Raw genomic sequence first — 22151 nt, forward strand, 5'->3', positions numbered from 1 at the left:
GAGTAAAGAGACACAGAGAAAAGATAATAAGAGCAGAGGACCTATTGAAAAGTTATTTGGTGCTAGAGACAGCCCAAGAGATGTTTTTTATTCGTTTGTTACATTAAGGCAACTCCAGAAATATTTATATGTTCATCTACTGCTGATAAACCACTATTTTATGATTTATCTTGTGCTCAATTAAGTGATTTTTATCAATTCTTCACCCACTTATTCATATAATTTACATGATTTTACAATTCCTTCCTTATTATGTGATATACGTGAAAACATGTTTCCTAAGCCTTAAAAATGTTAATTTTTAATTATCCTTTATTACCATTCGATGTCGTGATCTGTGTGTTGAGTATTTTTAGGCTTTATAGGACAGGAATGGCTTAGAGGACAGAAAGGAAACATGCAAAAATGGAAGGAACGCACAAAATGGAGTTTTGAAGAAAATGGTAGTGACGCGTACGCGTGACAAGGAAAATCTCCATATGACGCGCAAGCGTGACTCACGCGCACGCGTGACAGACGCCACGTGCAGAAAGTTGCAGAAGTCACCCCCAGCGATTTCTGGGCCACTTTTTCGGCCCAAATCCAAGCCTAGAAACACATAATAGAGGCTGGAGAATGAGGGAATCAAATCATTCATCAATCATTCAGACATTGGGAAGTTTTAGATGTAGTTTTTCTAGAGAGAGAGGCTCTCTCCTCTCTCTTAGGTTTTAGGATTAGGATTTCTTCGTTTTCTCAATTCCAGGTTCAATGTTCCTTAATTTAGTTTCTTTTCTACTTTTAATTGTCTCAGCATTCTAGTTTATCTATTTCCCTTTATTGATTACTTTATGTTACAATTTGGTTTATGAATTCTTATGTCTAATTTGATTTTCTATTTAATATAATTTGAGGTATTTCAGATTTAAGATTGCTTTCTTTTATTTATGGTATTGATGCTTTCAATTTAAGGCATTTTTATTCGAATAAATTTTCTCCCCTTTGCTTTGGTTGAGTAATTGGTGACACTTGATGTGCGGAAAACGATCCGACACAAAACTCACCGGCAAGTGCACCGGGTCGCATCAAGTAATAAAACTCACGGGAGTGAGGTCGATCCCACAAGGATTGAAGGATTGAGCAACTTTAGTTTAGTGATTGAATTAGTCAAGCAAACAAGTGTTGATTGTGTGAAATTGTGTTGACAGGAATTAAATTGCATAGAATGTAAAGGGGAGTGGGTGATTTGCAGGAAATTAAAGGGAGTAAAACGAAAAAGAGTTGAATCTTAAAGTGCAAGGAATGTAAATTGCAGAAACTTAAAGTGCAAGAAATATAAATGACTTGAAAAATAAAAGGGGAATGGGAATTGGATCTGCAGGAAATAAACAGGGAAAAGCAAAACTTAACAGAATGAAGAGTAGTTGATGTAATTAGTTGAACCGGATCTCAAAACTAAAAGAAAAATAAACTTGGTGTAGTAATTAAACAAGGAAATTAAAATGGAAACCAATAGATCTCAGGACCCAAGAGACTAGATAACTAAGTCTAGATCTCAATGCCTTCTTAGATCCAAATTTAGAGAGCAAATGCCAAATTAAAGAAGAGAGCAATGTAGAAATGTAAATCCAAATTCAATTTCCAGAAGTTGCAGTAAGAAAAACAAAGAGATCTCAAGGTGAGATTGAGACAGAATTTCCTCAATTCTTCAACACCCAAGACTCAAGACGAGTGTAGATGAAATTTTAAAATAAGAAAACTAAGAGGAAGAGAATTCAATTCTCCTTTCCCAAGACTCAGAATCTCCAAATAGCTCAAAACCCAAAAGCTCTCTACTATGAATACTATGAAAATTCTTAAAGAAAACTCTAAAAAGAAAAACTCCTTTAAAACTTCAAATCCTAAGCTATTTATACACTTTCTTCAAATGATCATTAAGTCTTGAATTGGGCCTTTAGTCTTGATGGAATTGGGTTGATAACAGCCTCCGTTGATTGTTCTTGGTGTTGGGAAGAAATCCATTTGTGAACCGGGCCATGAACCATTCACGTTTGAGTCAACGTTTGAGGCAAACGTTGACTCAAACGTCCCTTGTGTGAGGCATTATGCAGATAGCCCATTTGCTGTCATCCATGTTTGAGCCAACGTTTGAGGTCAAACGTGAGCTCAAACGTGGTTCTTCCCAGGGTCCCTTTTTGGCCAACGTTTGGCCCAACGTTTGAGGCAAACGTAGCTCATCTAACCCATCAATCAATGGTGCTCTTCCATGCTCTTTCTTGCCAAAATGTAGCCAACGTTTGACCTCACGTTTGAGGCAAACGTTGGCTCAAACGTTGCCGTGCCCAGGAGTGCCCTTTTTTATTCTTTTTGGCGCCAACGTTTGACCTCACGTTTGAGGCAAACGTTAGCGTAAACGTTGCCTTCCCCAGCTTCTTCTTCAGCCAACGTTTGCCTCAACGTTTGAGGCAAACGTTGGCGCAAATGTTGGCTCTTCTCCAGGGTGCTCTTCATCTACTTCTCACGTTTGAGTTAACGTTTGAGGCAAACGTTAGCTCAAACGTTGATCCCTCTTTTCAAGCCCATTCTTGCAACCTTCTTCCAAGCTTTATTCCACCTATCATCAATCAACAATTGTATCAAAGCTATGCCATAATCATGAGAGTTGTTTTTCTTCTTGTCATATGAGCAATTATGGTACAAAAACTCATGAAAATGCATCAATTTATCCATGGTTGATTGAATCAAAGGAAACATGAAATTCAACCCAAATGACTTACTTATGGCTTAAGAAAGTTCATAAAACTAAATGAAAACAAAGGAAAAAGACTAGTGAAACTAGGCTAAGATGACTTGTCATCACAACACCAAACTTAAAACTTGCTTGTCCCCAAGCAAGAACAGAATTATTAAGAAGAAAGAATGAAAACAAAAGAGAATGTTCATGTTAGCAGAGTATTATTGGTAACTCATGGGGTTTTATGCAGATATGTAACTACTCACTTTTTATTGACAAGTAGGCCTAGAAAGTTTCCTCTAAGCATCAAGCAACACACTACTATGACCTCTCATTATTCCTTTGTCCTTGTTTACTGAATTTTTTCTTTATAAACTTTAGTTCAATGTCATGTGTAACAAGCTCTTTTCTTTATTTATGCTTGACACATTATTCACTTTAGACACTTGGCTCACATGCCTTCTTAGAACATTGATGCCCAGCACCTCTTTGGGTTACTAAATGTCTTGTAGCCAGGTTGCTCTTGATAGTGGACTTTCGGTTGATAATCCCGGGTTAGTTACCCCAAGTTACCAAGTGTTAATGCACTCCAAAGAACTTAATAATCCAAGCAGATCCTAGTACAAAGACACCACAGGCATATATTCTAAGGTTCAAGCTATTGGTGTCTAGCTTTGTTTCTTTTTATTTTTCTTTTGTTCTGTTGCCACTCTTTGGCTATTTCTTTTCTCTTTTTGTTTTTCTTTTTAACTAAGGACTTATTATTTTATTGAGATTCATAGACAGTGAACTACTTTCTTCTTAAAAAGAGAACAGTCTATTCCTTTTATTCACTAATAGTGAGTTGCCACACAATCACACATACATGCCACCACTTACTATTATTTGACTTCTAGCTAGCAATGAACCATCTTTTTTTATGTTTCAAACATTTCTTTTATTGAATTGAAAAGACTTAGGGGACAAAGCATGCATTAGTTAAGTGAAAGTAAATACACTAGTACACTTAGACTAGCATTCTTATTGACAATAATATTCAAGATGCATAACTACTGAACTAACAGTTACTGCTAAGATGGGCATATTCAAACTTCAAATTTAGAAAGATTGCATGCTGATGGAGTTAAGTGACAATACAACCTTTTGGTGGCTTCTTCTTCTTACTCTCAACTGATGGTGTGAAGCCCTCTCCGAGAAAGTGTTTGAATCCCTGCAGAGTTAATGGAAGTTGCTTGTTTCTCAAGCCCTTAGATAACTAGTTAGTGTGCGGGACCTTCTTGTAGGCTTTTTGAACTTACTTTGGTGTGTGAACACCAAACTTAGTCCCTTGCCACTACCTTTGATGCATCGAGTTGATCATATGTGAATTCCTAGTGTCTTAGCTAAAAGTAATAAAACTACAAAGTAGAAGCAGACAATGATTAAATGATTCATCTGATTGCTTGGAGCTAGCAACCCTTTATGCAGAAGGTGAGAATATGTTTTTAAATTAGATTTTTGGTGGAACACCAAACTTAAAATCCTTCATTCTCCTTTAAATTGTTTTGGTGTGTGACACCAAACTTAGCTCCTTGCACTGCAGGTGAAATCACTTAATCTTTTTATTGAACTAGCATTGAAAGAAAAGGACTACCTCAGGTTGGGTTGCCTCCCAACAAGCGCTCTTTTAATGTCACTAGCTTGACATTCTTCATTTTTGCTTCAAGGACGTTGTAAGCTCTGAACCTCTTTTTCCTTGTCCCAATGTCCTCCTAAGTACAGCTTTGCTCTGTGACCATTTGCTATGAATTGACTCTTTGTTGCTTCATCTAGCAATTCAATACTCCCATAAGGGAAAACCTTGGTTACCAAATATGGACCAGTCCACTTAGATTTAAGCTTGCCAGGGAATATCTTGAGCCGTGAGTTGTACAAAAGTACTTGCTGCCCTGGTTTGAATTCTTTCTTCATGATCTTCTTGTCATGTCACCTCTTGGCTTTTTCCTTGTATATCTTGGCACTTTCATAGGCTTCTAGCCTAAATTCATCCAGCTCATTTAGCTGCAACAATCTTTTCTCACCTGCTGCTTCAGAGTCAAGGTTTAGGAGTTTAGTAGCCCAAAAAGCTTTGTGTTCCAGCTCCACAGGGAGGTGACATGATTTGCCATATAATAGCTGAAAGGGTGACTTCCCAATGGGAGTTTTGAAGGCTGTCCTGTATGCCCAGAGTGCATCCTCTAGCTTCCGAGCCCAATCTTTTCTTGAACTTCCTACTGTCTTTTCCAAAATCTTCTTCAATTCCCGATTTGCCAATTTAGCCTGTCCATTGGTCTGGGGGTGATATGGCGTGGCTACTTTATGAATCACTCCATATTTATGGAGGAGTTTCTCCATCTGTTTGTTGCAAAAATGGCTTCCACCGTCACTCACAAGACCCTTGGGAACCCCATATCTAGTGAAAATATGCTTCTTAAGGAATTGAAGGACAATTTGTGCATCACAGGTGGTTATGGCTATGGCTTCCACCCACTTTGAGACGTATTCTACTGCCACTAAAATATATCTGAAAGAATAGGAAGGGGGGAAAGGTCCCATGAAGTCAATACCCCATAAATCAAATAATTCCACTTCCAGAATGAAGTTTTGAGGCATCTCATTCCTTCTTGTCAAGCCTCCTGTTCTCTGGCATTCGTTGCATTGGTGAATAAATTCTCTAGCATCTTTGAAGATAGTTGGCCAATAGAACCCACTCTGTAGTATCTTTGCAGCTGTTCTTTTTGGGCCAAAATGTCCACCATAGGCTGAGCCATGACAATGCCACAGTATATCTCTTATTTCACTCTCAGGGACACATCTCCTAATTACTCAATCAGAGCATCTCTTGAACAGGAAAGGTTCATCCCACAAGAACTTCCTTGCTTCATTGATTAACTTCTTCACTTGTTGCTTAGATAATTCTTGAGGTATCTTCCTCCCTACTTTGTAGTTTGCTTTGTCAGCAAACCAAGGTGCTTGTTGAATCTGCAGCAAATGTTCATCTGGGAAGCTTTCATTCACAGGCTGTGAGGCTTCTTGGATCGTTTCTTGTGGTAGTCTTGATAAATGATCAGCAACTTGGTTTTCAATGCTCTTCCTGTCCTTTATTTCAATATCAAATTCTTGTAAGAGTAATATCCACCTGATAAGTCTTGGCTTAGCATCCTGTTTTGACATTAAATACTTAATGGCAGCATGATCAGTATAAACCACAATTTTGGATCCTATCAAGTATGATCTAAACTTATCAAATGCATAAACTACAGCTAACAATTCCTTCTCTGTTGTGGTGTAATTTTTTTGAGCTTCATTCAATACTTTACTTGCATAATATATGACGTGATGCAAGTTTCCCTTCTTTTGTCCAAGCACAGCACCAATTGCAATGTCACTTGCATCATACATGAGTTCAAAAGGTAGTTCCCAATCTGGGGTGTGATGATTGGTGCTGTTGTGAGTCTGTTTTTTAAAGTTTCAAAGGCATGCAGGCAATTTTCATCAAAAACAAAAGGAGTATCAATCATAAGCAGATTACTCAAAGGTTTAGCTATTTTAGAGAAATCCTTGATAAACCTTCTATAAAATCCTGCATGCCCCAAGAAACTTCTAACAGATTTCACATTAGTTGGTGGCGGGAGCTTCTCTATGATTTCCACTTTTGCCTTGTCAACTTCTATCCCTTTTCTTGAAACTTTGTGACCAAGAACAATCCCTTCGAGCACCATGAAATGGCATTTCTCCCAGTTCAAAACCAAATTAGTTTCTTGGCACCGTTTCAAGACAAGAGTTAGATGTTTCAGGCAAGCATTGAAATTATCACCAAAAACAGAGAAGTCGTCCATGAAGACCTCTAGAAACTTTTCGACCATATCAGAGAAGATGGAGAGCATACACCTTTGAAATGTGGCTGGGGCGTTACAAAGCCCAAAGGGCATCCTCCTGTATGCAAAGACTCCAAATGGACATGTAAAGGCAGTCTTCTCTTGATCCTTGGGGTCCACCACGATTTGATTATACCTAGAATATCCGTCCAAAAAGCAATAATAGGCATGGCCGGCCAATCTTTCTAGCATCTGATCAATGAATGGGAGAGGAAAATAATCTTTCCTGGTGGCATCATTCAATCTTCTATAGTCTATGCACATCCTCCACCCCGTCACCGTTCTAGTAGGGATTAACTCATTCTTCTCATTGGTGATGACCGTCATTCCTCCTTTCTTTGGTACTACTTGGACCGGACTTACCCATGAGCTGTCAGATATTGGGAAGATTATCCCTGCATTCCACAACTTCATTACTTCCTTCTGGATAACTTCTTTCATCGTGGGATTTAGCCTTCTTTGAGGTTGAACTACTGGCTTGGAGTTATCTTCCAAGAGGATCTTATGCATACATACTGCAGGGCTGATGCCTTTCAGGTCGTCAATAGTCCATCCTAAAGCATCTTTGTGAGCTTTGAGTACATCAAGAAGTTATCCTTCTTCTTTTTTTGTTAATGACGAATTAATGATCACTGGGAAATTCTCTGATGGACCCAGGAATGCATATTTGAGATGGGTGGGTAATGGCTTCAGTTCTTGTTTTCGTACTTCTTCCTTCTTGTCTTGTTTTTCCTCTTGCTCAATAGACATCTCGGCTACTTGTTCCTCTGTTGTCTCTTGATTTTCTTCTTACTCTTGAGGATTATCTTCCAACATTTCTTCCACCAAACTCTCTATCATATCCACTCTCATGTAATCCTCTTGCTCAGGAATTTGGGCTTCCTCAGCAGTTTTCATCAGTTGTAATGAACCTCCAGCAGAGTGATCTAATGCCTCTTGAGATTTCAATGTGAGGCCTTCATAGAAATTCTGCAGCACATCCCATTCATTGAACATCTCCGGATGACACTTTCTGATTAAGGCTTTGTACCTCTCCCATGCTTCATACAAGGATTCGACATCTAATTGTGTGAAAATCTGCACCTCAGTTTTCAGCCTGATGATCCTTTGGGATGGGTAGAATTTGGCTAGAAATTTAGTCACAAAATCATCCCAACTAGTGATACTTCCTTGGGGAAAAATTTCATGCCATTGTGCAGCCTTGTCCCTTAATGAGAACGGGAACAACAGAAGCTTGTAAGTTTCAAGATTCACGCCATTGGATTTGACAGTGTCACAAATCCTTTAAAAGGTAGATAAATGCTGGTTGGGATCTTCCAATGGGCTGCCTCCATAGGAACAATTGTTCTGGACAAGTGTAATGAGTTGTGGTTTTAGCTCAAAATTGTTTGCATTGACACTAGGAGTTAAGATGCTGCTTCCACAGTGTCTGGGATTTACAAAAGTGTAGGAGGCCAACACTCTCCTCTGTGGTGGATTGGGATTAGATGGATCTCCTTCCATCTCGTGGTATTCTTCCTCAGATTCTTCCTCTCCAACAATACCTTTCCCTCTTTCAGCTCTTCATAATCTCCTGAGAGTCCTCTGGTCAGCTTCGGATAAGATAGGAGTAGCTCTCCCTGTACCTGACATACAAACAAAACAAGAGAAACCCACAACCAGTGATACTTCAATCTATTGCAAGAATGAAGTTTTAGTTAGCTTAAGCAAAAATTCAAACAGTTAGTAGGTTAGTCAAAATTAAAGAAAAAGTGCTTGATCTAAACTACCACCTCACTTAATCATTGTCAATCTATTCAATCCCCGGCAACGGCACCAAAAACTTGATGTGCGGAAAACGATCCGACACAAAACTCATCGGTAAGTGCACCGGGTCGCATCAAGTAATAAAACTCACGGGAGTGAGGTCGATCCCACAAGGATTGAAGGATTGAGCAACTTTAGTTTAGTGGTTGAATTAGTCAAGCAAACAAGTGTTGATTGTGTGAAATTGTGTTGACAAGAATTAAATTGCATAGAATGTAAAGGGGAGTGGGTGATTTGCAGGAAATTAAAGGGAGTAAAAAGAAAAAGAGCTGAATCTTAAAGTGCAAGGAATGTAAATTGCAGAAACTTAAAGTGCAAGAAATATAAATGACTTGAAAAATAAAAGGGGAATGGGAATTGGATCTGCAGGAATTAAACAGGGAAAAGCAAAACTTAACAGAATGAAGAGTAGTTGATGTAATTAGTTGAACCGGATCTCAAAACTAAAAGGAAAATAAACTTGGTGTAGTAATTAAACAAGGAAATTAAAATAAAAACCAATAGATCTCAGGACCCAAGAGACTAGATAACTAAGTCTAGATTTCAATGCCTTCTTAGATCCAAATTTAGAGAGCAAATGCCAAATTAAAGAAGAGAGCAATGTAGAAATGTAAATCCAAATTCAATTTCCAGAAGTTGCAGTAAGAAAAACAAAGAGATCTCAAGGTGAGATTGAGACAGAATTTCCTCAATTCTTCAACACCCAAGACTCAAGACGAGTGTAGATGAAATTTTAAAACAAGAAAACTAAGAGGAAGAGAATTCAATTCTCCTTCCCCAAGACTCAGAATCTCCAAATAGCTCAAAACCCAAAAGCTCACTACTATGAATACTATGAAAATTCTTAAAAAAACTCTAAAAAGAAAAGCTCCTTTAAAACTTCAAATCCTAAGCTATTTATACACTTTCTTCAAATGATCATTAAGCCTTAAATTGGGCCTTTAGTCTTGATGGAATTGGGTTGATAACAGCCTCCGTTGATTGTTCTTGGTGTTGGGAAGAAATCCATTTGTGAACCGGGCCATGAACCATTCACGTTTGAGTCAACGTTTGAGGCAAACGTTGACTCAAACGTCCCTTGTGTGAGGCATTATGCAGATAGCCCATTTGCTGTCATCCACGTTTGAGCCAACGTTTGAGGTCAAACGTGAGCTCAAATGTGGTTCTTCCTAGGCTCCCTTTTTGGCCAACGTTTGGCCCAATGTTTGAGGCAAACGTTGGCGCAAACGTATCTCATCTAACCCATCAATCAAGGGTGCTCTTCCATGCTCTTTCTTGCCAAAATGTAGCCAACGTTTGACCTCACGTTTGAGGCAAACGTTGGCTCAAACGTTGCCGTGCCCAGGAGTGCTCTTTTTCATTCTTTTTGGCGCCAACGTTTGACCTCACGTTTGAGGCAAACATTGGCGCAAATGTTGCCTTCCCCTGCTTCTTCTTCAGCCAACATTTGCCTCAACGTTTGAGGCAAACATTGGCGCAAACGTTGGCTCTTCTCCAGGGTGCTCTTCATCTACTTCTCACGTTTGAGTTAACGTTTGAGGCAAACGTTAGCTCAAACGTTGATCCCTCTTTTCAAGCCCATTCTTGCAACCTTCTTCCAAGCTTTATTCCACCTATCATCAATCAACAATTGTATCAAAGCTATGCCATAATCATGAGAGTTGTTCTTCTTCTTGTCATATGAGTAATTATGGTACAAAAACTCATGAAAATGCATCAATTTATCCATGGTTGATTGAATCAAAGGAAACATGAAATTCAACCCAAATGACTTACTTATGGCTTAAGAAAGTGCATAAAACTAAATGAAAACAAAGGAAAAAGACTAGTGAAACTAGGCTAAGATGACTTGTCATCAACACTTGAGTTATCAAACTCAGCTGTTGATTGAAAATTAGAATTTGCTTATTGATTTGGATCCCTCTAAAGCTAGTCTTTCAATAGGAGTTGACTAGGACTTGAGGAATCAAATTGATTAGTCCACTTGACTTTCATTTATTTAGTAAGGCTTAACTAAGTGGGAGCAATAAACAATTCTCATCACACCTGATAAGGATAACTAGGATGGGATTTCCAGTTCTTATACCTTGCAATGGTTTTCATGATAATTAATTTACTTTATTGCTAATTTATTTTCCTGTTCCCTATTTCAAAAACCCAAAAATATACCTTTTTTCATAACTAATAATAAATCATACTTCCCTGCAATTCTTTGAGAGACGACCCGAGGTTTCAATACTTCGGTTATAAATTTTATTGGGTTTGCTTTAGTGACAACCAAACGTTTGTACAAAAAGATTCTTTGCTGGTTTAGAAACTATACTTGCAACGAGAATTTATTAGTGAATTTCTTTACTAGCAAGAATCTAATCGTCAAAATGGCACCGTTGTCGGGAAATTGCAAACGTGTGCCTTATTATTGGTTATTGTAAATATCTTCTTTTTCTTGTTTATTTGTTTTTGTTTTTGTTTTAATTTTTATTAGCTACTATGAGTTCTCACCCCTTTGGCTTTAAGTTTGGTTCCAATGTTGTTGTAAGGAATGGAAGCTATAATAGGAACATGCATCAGGGTCAAAACAATCAAAGATGGAAGGAGCCACGAGGATCTGATCAACCCTTTCGGCAACAACACCTTCCAAGGTACCATGGACAACGACCATCTTACAATGCATGCCAAGACAATAGTTATGGTGGACCTTTTCGTGACAACCAACCTCAACCAGTTTACTATGGTCAAAAGCTATTCCAAGGTGCGTACCAAGATGATAGATATGGTGGACCCCCTTGTGGCTACCAACAAGCCCTACCATATGCCAATGTACCACCTCCTCAACATCGCTTTGAACCACCATACTCACAAGCCACCTACAACCATTCACCTTTATATGACCCTAGCCCCTATCCACCCCAATTCCAATCCAATTACTCCCAAGAACCACCACTTCCATATGCACCATGTCCATATCCATCGACTCAAGAATCACAGGCTCACCTCAAGGAAACAGTAGGTCAATTTCATGCAACCCTTCATTAACTGGAGCAAGCGATAAATCAATTAGCCTTCCGATGTTCGGACAGTCAAGGAACTCCCATGGCTTCATGTGGAGAATCTAATGAAGAATGTAGCTTGAAGGAGATACCAGAAACTCCGGTCAACAGTAAGGAGCATGACTTTGTACTGGAACAAGTGGAGGAAGCCCAGATTATCAAAGAAGAAGAATTGGTTGAAGACTTAGGAGATGCTGAACGTCCATGGGAATCAAGAGTTGTAGAGAATTCTGTCTACAAATTTGAAATTGATGCTATGGACGATACTGCATAATCCCTAAAGCACGTACCTTATGAAGAACTGGACGGAACAGATCAAGAAGCAAGTTTCCTTGGTAATGATGATCATGAGTCAAGCCCTCCTAGTGATGAACTTGCATATGTAATTGAATTCTTTGAGATTGAAGAACCTTCTCCAAGTGAATATGAAAAGGATGTGGAGGTAGATTTTTCTCAACCCCCAACTTATGATTTGAGTGATGGGGAAGAAATCGAAGACTTTGATCAAGACGTGGAGCTTGAAAGACCATTGGAAACACCTCTCCCAAGGCCATTACCACCCAATACAAACTTCAAGTGGGTAAAATCCTTAGCCTTTATCTTCACCTTTCCGCTTGAATATGGTTTACTTGAAACCGATGGCCAGCTTAGAGCTCTTTATGGCTTTAAGAGTAAGAGGGAGGTGGTTAGTAATAGAAATTGGCACCCAAGGTTCAATACAGTTTCACGCTTCAAATAGAAGTGCAAAGATTGGTATAGAGCTCAATTGAATGGGTCTCGGAAGATGTTTGAGCATCTCAGTGAAAATTCAGGTTGCATACCGCCCGGTTGGAACAAAGATGGTCAACAAGAGGACGGGTACAAAAGCAAGGTTTGGGATCCTGGAATTTATTCTGACAATCAACATCCCTGGAGCCTGAGCACCTGCTTTAACTTGCACGAAGGCTTTATGTGCCTAGTTTGGGATCCCGGAGGCTATTGGAATTGCAAACGTTGGTGGAGATTTTTGGATGAGTTCAAGCACAAGCCACCATAACAAGGAACTCATCAAACGTCCAACTTAAGGACTTTAACTAAAAGTGCTAGGTGGGAGACAACCCACCGTGGTATGATCGTTCCTTTTTAATTTTAATTTTATTTTGTTTTGTTTGTTTTTAGTTTTTATTTTATTTTTTCCCTAGTATCATTCATAACATCTGTATTAGCATATGCATTTTGCATTCTGCATATTCTATATATAAAAAAAAAACTCACACCATGCGTGCGCACAGGCCACGCATGGGCGTCGAATCCAAATCGGTGTCACCATCCAACGCCCAGAAAGTTGGGCTGGAATCGTGTGACTGTTGTGTGTTAGGCACAAATTGTCCTACGTGTGCGCGTCATGGATGCGTACGCGTCAATTTCATTTACACACACCACGTGTGGGCGTGAGCGACGCGCACGCGTCGCCTGAAAATATTTGCCCCCTAAATTAAAACAGAGAGTTGCGCTAAAACGACGCTGGAATCGTGCGTTTAGCACGATCCTGGTTGACACACACGCGTGCTTCACGCGTACGCGTCATCTTCATTATCCCCTGTTTGCGCGTTCGCGTCAAGGACGCTTCCGCGTCGTTTCAGTTTTACCTCATCCACGCGCACGTGTGACCCACGCGTACGTGTGGATTTAAATTCACTAGCCCCTGACGCGGAAACCCTACCCCCCCTCACCCTCCCCTCTTCGCCCCTCCCCTTCTTCTCTTCCTCTCCCTATTCCCCCTTCCCCCTTCTCACCCGTTCCCCATCGCCGACCCCAAGCCTACCACCATGCCACCATAGCGAGCACCGGAACCACCGTACCACCACCAGCGCCATATCCATATCCCTTTCCCTCTCCATTTCAATTTCTTTCGCCGCGCACACCAGGTTCCACTGCACTCTGATTTTTTTCCGTTTAAGTTAGTTAGTTTGCATATTTTAATTCTGTTTAATTTAGGTTAGATAGATATGCATGTTCGTAGTGGATTCTAGGTGGTTAGGTAGCTAGGATGTGGTTAGTAGATTTAGCTCTAATAATTGTGTCGTTCTTGCTGCTTGCTTTATCTGTTTTGCAATTTTGAAATTGCTGTGCTGTTGATGCTGCTAATATACCGTTCATCACTGTTTAATGCTTTTTTGACATTATTCCACCTAAATTGCATTTCTTGCTGCAACTTGAATTTGTTTCTTTTTCTGAATTCATGTGACTTGCTATTTGCTACTCTTTTATGTACTACTTTAATATCATATGAACTGAATTTCTGCTACTGTTTATTACCCGGGAACGTCCAATTTATAGCCGGAATGCTGCCCGATTTTTCTGCAAATTATTTCACTCAACTCCCATTCATGAATTGGCTTTGGTACTTTTTGAATTCTGAACTAATGGGTTTCAACCAAGCCAATTCATGGACGGCTAGGCTAGCATTCCTATTCCTTCTAGTTCCCTTTTTAGTTAAATCGCATTATTGATGATTTTATTCATTTTTACGCTTCTTTTATCACACAGTTTATCATCAATAATCTGCATTGTATGCTTGAATGTGAGCCTGCTTGTTCCTAAACCTTTTGCACTTCTAGGAATAACATTACCATGCCACTAATATTTTAGAAAGCATGACTAGAGAAGAGTAGAGTGATTAACCCCAAACACTGAGTGATTAGAGTGTATACACAAATCCAGTGANCTGCTATAGAAGTACCGTGACCATCTGTTTCATTTCTGTAATGGCAGATGGGTTATTTCTTGTATACAGAAGGTGTGTCGGCATACATCCCTATAGTGGCAGATGTGTTATTTCGTGCGTACAATGGACCCTGTGGTGGCAGAGGGGTTATTTCCTGTATATAGGGGTATAGCCAATAGGATAGCCATATCCGGCTAGTAATGCTGGGTTACATCGGGAGTAGGTAAAAATCGATAGATGAGCTCATTACCTGTACTAGGACTAGACATGCATCATTCTTGTCTGCACATCATTCTCTGTTGCATTCCTTTTATGTGTGTGATCTATTTCTTTATGTTTGTCTGCTTGTATGTTATATATGTGTTTTATTTTCTTGTATTCTTCTGTTCGTGTTCTATTTTATCTATTTATCTTCATCTCCTGTTTACTGCTTCGCTGTATTCTGTTATCTGTGTGCTAAACAACACCAAATTAATGAACATAACTAATAACCCTGGCCCTATTAAGAACTCCCCAGTTCTTACCCCCTTCTCTCCCTTCCTCCCCTCAGATGGAAAAGGGCGTGATATTCTATGAGTTTGAGGACCCTTACATCTACGAGGATCCGGTACACCACAGTTACTTTATTATGGGATTGGAGCCTCATATAAGACATTATGCGTTACAGAATTGAGCTTTTCAACATCCTCTGTCTAGCCTACTTTTTGACCCCGATTCTCCTTACGACTTTCCCTTATTCTGGTTACACCCTGACGCACCTGGGTATCCTTTTTCCGATGGTCCCGGACACCCTACACCAGCTCAACCCTTGGATAAGGCGGCACCTGAGCCTATCATCCCTGATGAGCCCGAGATAGCTGGAGGGTATGTACCTGTAATTCCATCAGAGTGGGACTTTCCCCCTGAGCCGATTCCTGATTTTCCATAGCATGATGAGCTGGCACTACCGGACGATGGGGTGGCTCCTACATACGCGAACCGACCTATGATCGCGAATGGTTTTGTACATAGTGACAGTAGTGCTTTTGGTGGTTCTGAGGATATAGTTGTAGCTGCTGACGACTACGAGGAAGAGGACACAAAGATAGAGATAGAACAGGATGAGGAGATGGACGAGCCTTATGACGATCTACCGAACGGCCACGTGTAGATATAGGCTGACAGCGGTATTAGCATTCTTTTGATGACACTCTAGTTTGACATTGACTTTTGGTTAGTCTCTCACTTGCGTTAGTACACCCGAGAGCTAGGAGCTATAGAGTAGTTAGGATAGCCTGGGCACCAGCTTAGCGTCATTTTGTATGGGCTAGGCCCTGGGAATGTCGTGTATATTTTAGCTACGTAGGTTGACGAGGATGTAAACTGACTTGATCTCTTGTAAACGCTACATGCTTTGTCATAGTGTATATGATGTATATTATCAGCTGTGTTCTATGTTTTCTTATGCTTCTTTTATATTCCTGTCTATGTATGTATTACCTCATCGCTCGTAAATTGGCTACATTCTAACAAGGAACAGGCTCATATATTAAATAATAGTTAATAATTAGGAAGGACAAGTTGGTAGCACTTGGCTTCTTGTATGACCATGGCATACCAGGAGTTGGGTCGTTACAATTTGGTATTAGATCAGTTCATTCCCAGTAGAGCTTGGGGACTGGACTGACTATGCTTCATTGCATACTCTGCTTGTGTTTCTCATGCTGTTAGGGTATCTTTAAGATACATTTGGCATGAATGTCTATGAGTGCTCATTTTGAGAATGTTCGTGCCTAACTATAGATATTAAGACTGATCACCTTAATGTTGATTGTTTAGTGTGGATAAGACCTCAATGACCGCGAATAGGCATAGTATAATCAAGCTCCGAATGATGAATCGATGCGAGGCACAGCTATCCTCATAGCTGTTATGATCTCCATGGCTATGGCTCTGTGTAATTTGAATGCTATAAGGAATGAACGCTTGTTTTACTTGTGAGGAATTTGGACACACAGCTAGGATCTACCCGAGAAAATTTGTTCAGAATCCAGTGCAAACTCAGCAACCAGGTTGAGTGTTTGCTATGACTGCTGATGATGCTACGCAATCAGACGCCCTGATCCAAGGTCAGTGTTATGTCAAGAATCGATCTCTAACTGTACTGTATGATTCGGGTGCATCGTATTCCTTTATTTCTCTAACTATTGCTCGTGAGTTGGGACTAGATTTCTCTGAGTTAAACTTTGATCTAATTGTCCATACACCTGTATCCCAAAATCCTTTGACTAGTTTAGTGTGCCTGCAAGTACCGTTTACTATTAGAAACATGATTTTCATACATGACCTAATCTGGTTGCCTCTATATGGTTTAAAAGTTATTCTAGGATTAGATTGATTATCAAAATATCATGTTTTCCTTGATTGCTTTGAAAGGACTGCTGTAATTCCATCTAATAGTTTACATACTAAACCATTCCTATCCCATACCTTATATCTGAATTCTGTAAGAGTTACCTTAGACGGGAGTGATTGTGAGGGGTATGTTCTGTTAGAGGCTAGCTCGAGTGATAGTGAATTAAGCATTGAACGGATCCGAGTGGTGAAGGAATTTCTTGATGTTTTCCCGGACGACGTTTCTGAGTTTCCTCTTCAACGAGAGATAGAGTTCAGCATTGATTTAGTACCTAGAACGGGACTGATTTCCATAGCACCGTACCGGATGTCACCACTGGAACTTGCAGAGTTGAAGAAGCAGTTGGATGAGCTACTTAGAAAAAAATTTATTCGTCACAGTGCATTACCTTGGGGAGCTCCAGTATTGCTGGTAAAGAAGTAGGATGGTAGAATGAGACTTTGCGTAGATATAACATGCCCCAAAAATCATGCATTCTTTGAATAGCTTAGCATTCAAATTTTGGTTTATCATGAATATTTGGTAATTTATCATGCATTCTTGCAAGTTGCCTCTTTTTGATAATTTGAATAATTTCTCTAGATTTTGATTGCATTGAATTTCTTCTTTGCTTAGCCCTACATGTCCATAATCTTGCTTAGAAATTTGATTGTTTGTTTTCACCAATTTCACAGGATACTATAGATAGATATATAGGTATAGATAGTATTTAGTATAGTTTAGTGCATTTAAGTAGTCGCATTTAATAAGTTACCTCCCCTTTACCTTCTTCCTTGATTGTGATTAGCATGAGGATATGCTATTATTTAAGTGTGGGAAAATTGATGAGTCCATATTTTCCGATATATTTTGGTTTGATTTGAGTGGATTTCATCATATAAACTCACACTTATTCATCCAAATAGCATGCTTTTGTGTTTTCTCCCTAAATTGAGCTTAATAGTGAAAACATACTATTTTGTGCTTAATTTAATCAATTTTATTCCACTTTCATTTCATTAGGTGCCTTGATGTGTTTGATGAGTAATTTTAGGTCTACAAAGTTAATATGGCTGGAAGAAGTGATGGGAAAGCATGCAAAAATGGAGAAAGCATGAAGAAATCAAGTTTTGGGAGATTCAGCTTCCGTGCGTGCGCACAGTGATGCGTGCGTACGCACATGCGCAAGTTTGGCAACGCGTACACGTGGGAGCATATTTTGCCAAACGACGTGTACGCGTGACCCACGCGTACGCGTCGCAGCCAGCACATGCCTCAGTTAATGGAAATCGCTGGGGGCGATTTCTAGGCCTCCAGAGCCCAGTTTTGGGACTCTCTAAAGCTGATTCTTCCTATATCAAGCAAGGCCTCATTTCATGTGGAGGGCTCACTTAGATAGTTTTAGAGAGTAATTAGGAATAGGAGTAGAAGTAGTGTAGCATTGCTCTCTTAGGGTTTCATTCTCAATTTCCATTGTAGCATTTTATAGCAAGCTTAATTTTGGATTTTGATCATCTTTAATTGTAAGTACTCTTCAATTCCTCTTTAATTACATTGTCTTTATTCTCATTTCCTTTGGTTCAAGTTTCTTTGTCTATAATTGGAATTTTGAGTTTCTTGAAGTTTTGATTAATGAATTTTATATCTTATGCTTTCTTTATACTTGATTGTTTGTTTATGTTTGGTTTTGTGAATAATTGGTTTTAGTTTGCTATTTTTCCTTGCAATTTTCCATGTTTTACTTTTATGCACACAAGGTGTTTGTGAAAATGCCAACCTTAGAATTTGAGTAGATTTTCACACCTTGGTTTGGGATTTGAGTTCCTAGGATACTAGAGTCATAATGTCCGACATTTAGTGGTAATTCTTCGGTAGTTAGTTGATTCTTGTTTCCATTGACGCTAGCCTTTTATCAACTAGTTTGGTAAGTTGGTTAGGAATTATGGATTAATGTCAATTGTGCTTGCTTGACTTATTCCTCGATGGTTGGGGTTGACTAGGCGAGATTGACTCATCATAATTACCATAGTTGTGGTTATGGCGATGATAGGATTCCTTGGATCCTCATTCCCAAGTCAAGGTTCTTTATTGCATTTATAGTATTTTCACTAGTTTTGACCTCATCTTCTCTTTAATTGCATTAATTACAATTTTGTTCATTCCTTAATTCTTTTATTGCTTAGTTTTTTTAATCTTTCATTTCTTGCTTGAAAACCCTCCTTTACTTCACAACCGAAAGAGTAACATTCCAATTGCATACTAGGAAGAACGACCCGAGTTGAAAGACTCTTGGTTTATATTTTGTATTGGATTTAATATTTGATCTTGAGAATTCGTTGTTGGTTTGGACTATGCTACCAACGAATTGATTATTGTTTTGATTGATTTCAAACTATACAAGAAATCTCTCATCAAAGAAGTATGGAATCATCCATAAAGTGGCCACGGCATTGATGACAAGTCATCTTATGCTAGTTTTACAAGCATTTTTCATTAGTTTCATTAGGTTTTATGCACTTTCTTGCACCATAAGTAAGTAATTGGAGTGAATTTTCATGATTATCTTGAATCAATCAAACATCATTTATTTTACACAAAATCATAGGTTTTATGCTAGAATTAATTGATTTTATAAATGATGCAAAGATCTAGTGATTTTGGTGGGACTTTGATTAGTTGTTTTGTTGCTTGTAGGTGAAGAAATGGTGGAAAGAGGAATTTTTGGCACACTTTTGAAGTTTGAGCACACTTTGGACCTTAGGCCATGCTTTAAAAAGCGTGGCCCTTGAAAATAAAGCGTGGCGCATCAAAGCTCACAAGGAGTGCTCAAGGTTGCAAACGGAGCGCCCAAGAGGAAGCACCAAATGGTACAGCACATGCCAAGGCATAGCGTTCAAAGAAGAGAACACTATGCTCACTTTCTTTCACTTTTTCGTGATACTCTTGGCAAGGAAACAAGGGAGCAAGGCCAGCGCTAAAAGGGTGCAACATAGCGCTCGAAGAGGGGAACCAATCAAGGCTGGGCGCATCAAGACATGGAAGAGTAGCGCTCAAACATTCGAGCGTAGCGCTCCTTTTTGCTCACTTTTTTGAGCTTGGAACCAAATAAGCCAAGCATGTACAAGGCAAAACAAGGAGCAAGTGTTTGGAAAAAGCAATGCTACCCTCCCTTTTGTCACCTTTTTCGTGCCTCAACCAAGGAAAGCAAAGCTCACCCAGGGAAGCAAAGGCATGTAGCGCTCAAAGAGTGAGCGGAACGTTCACTTACTGAACGCTATGGACAAGGAGGCTTGGCTCACCAAGGCTAAGTGAACGTAACGTTCACTATACCAAACGGAGTGCTCCCCTGGGAGCTGACCCATGCCTCCAACTCAATTGAACCAAGGCCAACCGGACCCATCTCTCTTCAAATCCAAAAACCAAAAGGCCCACTCCAAACTTTGAAGACCAAAATAGAAAGTGTATAAATAGGATTAAGTTTGATTTGTAGAGGACCTTTAGCTCATTTTTTAGTTTTCACTTTTGAATTTTCATTTTGAATTTGGGAATTGGGAATTGGATTTAGTTTTCTTTCTGTTTTCATTTTCTTTTCTTCTGCAACTTCTACTGTCTATTCTTGGATTTTGAATTGAGATTGAAGAGCTCCATTGATTCAAATTCTGAGAATCATCTCTTGCTTTTCTTCTCAATTGATCTTAGGATTGGATCTTAATCTTCTATTCTATTTTCATCTTCATTTTCTTCTGCAATTTCTTTCTGCTTGATCAAGGGAGTAATTGAGGATCTAGATCTGTTTTTTGATCTCAGTGCTCTCCTTCGATCTTCAGTTTCTCTTTTAGAATTTCACAATTGAATCAAGTTCTTGCTGTTTTGTTTCTTGAAGCAATTTTACATTTCTGTTCTTGCTACTGAGATCCAGATCTGAATTCTAAATTCTTGCATCTCAGAGCTTTCTGATTTACTTTAGTTTGCAATTTCTTGTTCAATTACAAATCCTAGCACCCAAATCCCTTTACTCTTAATGCAATTTACATTTCCCAACAATCTAGATTCAGCGATTTACATTTCTTGCTCTTTAAGTTTCTGCAATTTATTTTTCTTGCAATTTAAGTTTCAACTCTTTTACTTTCTTGCACTTTAAGTTACTACAATTTACTTCTTCTGCACTTTATTCTTCTGCTCAATTTACCTTCTGCACCTTTATTTACTTGCAATTTAGCTTATGTGAATCAAAATCACTCAATTCATCAAATATTCGCTTAACTAAATTCATCACCTAACTAAAATTGCTCAATCCATCAATCCCTGTGGGATCGACCTCACTCTTGTGAGTTTTTACTACTTGATGCGACCCGGTACACTTACCGGTGAGTTTTGTGTGGAAATCTAATATTCACTCATGAGGCATACCACCCACAAACGAACGGCCAAGCCGAAGTCTCCAATTGGGAAATCAAGCGCATATTAGAAAAGATTGTGAAGCCTCACAGGAAGGATTGGAGTTCTAAGCTCGGTGATGCACTTTGGGCCTACCGGACGGCTTACAAGATGCCGATTGGTATGAGCCCATTCCGGTTGGTTTATGGGAAGGCTTGCCATCTTCCGGTGGAGATAGAGCATAAAGCGTATTCGGCCGTAAAAGAATACAACACTGGATTTGGGGTTGGAGTCAAAAGGAAGTTACAGTTGGTGGAGCTTGAGAACCTTCGATTGGAAGCCTATGAAAATTCAAGGCTTTACAAGGAGAAGATGAAAGTGGTGCATGATAGAAATATCCGAAGAAGAGAGTTTTGGGCTGGAGAGCTAGTTCTTCTTTATAATTCTTGGTTGAGATTGATGCCCGGAAAGTTGAGATCAAGGTGGGAAGGTCCTTATAGAGTGGAGAAAAAGGAACCATATGGGGTCTACCACCTACGCCATCCTTCAAGCCCCAATATATTCAAGGTTAATGGTCATCGTCTAAAGCTATATCATGGAGAAAATAAAAGCAACAAAAAAGTTGAGGTGTTCCTCCTTGAGGACACACCCGAAGGCGAAGAGATATGAGCTCATGACCGTCCAACTTAAGGACGTTAAAGAAAAGTGCTAGGTGGGAGACACCCCACCATGGTACGATCTATCTCTGTATATAGTTTCTTGCATATAGATATTTTGAATCTTTATGAATTTTGTGATTGCTTGATTTGTAAGTTTGTTCATAGCAGGGTTGATTTTGCTTGATTTTTGTTAACATTGCTCATGAGGAGTTCATTGATAATGGTTTGATTGAATTGAGATGTTGAAGAAATGCTTAAGATTGAGTGTACATGAGATTTTTGATGTTTTTGACCCCCTTTAGCATGCATTACTACCAATTTGTGCTATAATTGCCCCTCCTCATGTGCATGATAAAAAAAAGGGGCATCAACACACAAGAGTGCTGTACGCGTACGCGTGGATGCATTTTCGCAGCTCCTAGTACTAAAACCAGAGAGTTGTGTCTCCTGTGTGCCTGATTTGTGCCTAAGGCACAATGGCACCCCACGCATAAGTGTGGGTGATGCTTACGCGTCCTTTTGCAATTTCGCACACCCAGGCATAAGCGTGGGCGTGTCGTTGCGAATTT

General features: G+C 39.4%; 1 protein-coding gene across 1 annotated transcript; it reads left to right on the forward strand.

Moving 5' to 3' along the window:
* Window positions 21095-21592, forward strand: LOC107627285. Its single transcript, XM_016330133.1, has one exon. It carries the CDS (start codon window positions 21095-21097, stop codon window positions 21590-21592), a length of 498 nt encoding a protein of 165 aa, XP_016185619.1.

This window comes from Arachis ipaensis, chromosome B02, assembly GCF_000816755.2.
Source record: "Arachis ipaensis cultivar K30076 chromosome B02, Araip1.1, whole genome shotgun sequence".
Lineage (NCBI taxonomy): Eukaryota > Viridiplantae > Streptophyta > Magnoliopsida > Fabales > Fabaceae > Arachis > Arachis ipaensis.

Coding starts and splice junctions, on each gene's coding strand:
- LOC107627285 (XM_016330133.1), top strand. CDS start 21,095: ATGCCGATTGGTATGAGCCCATTCCGGTTGGTTTATGGGAAGGCTTGC.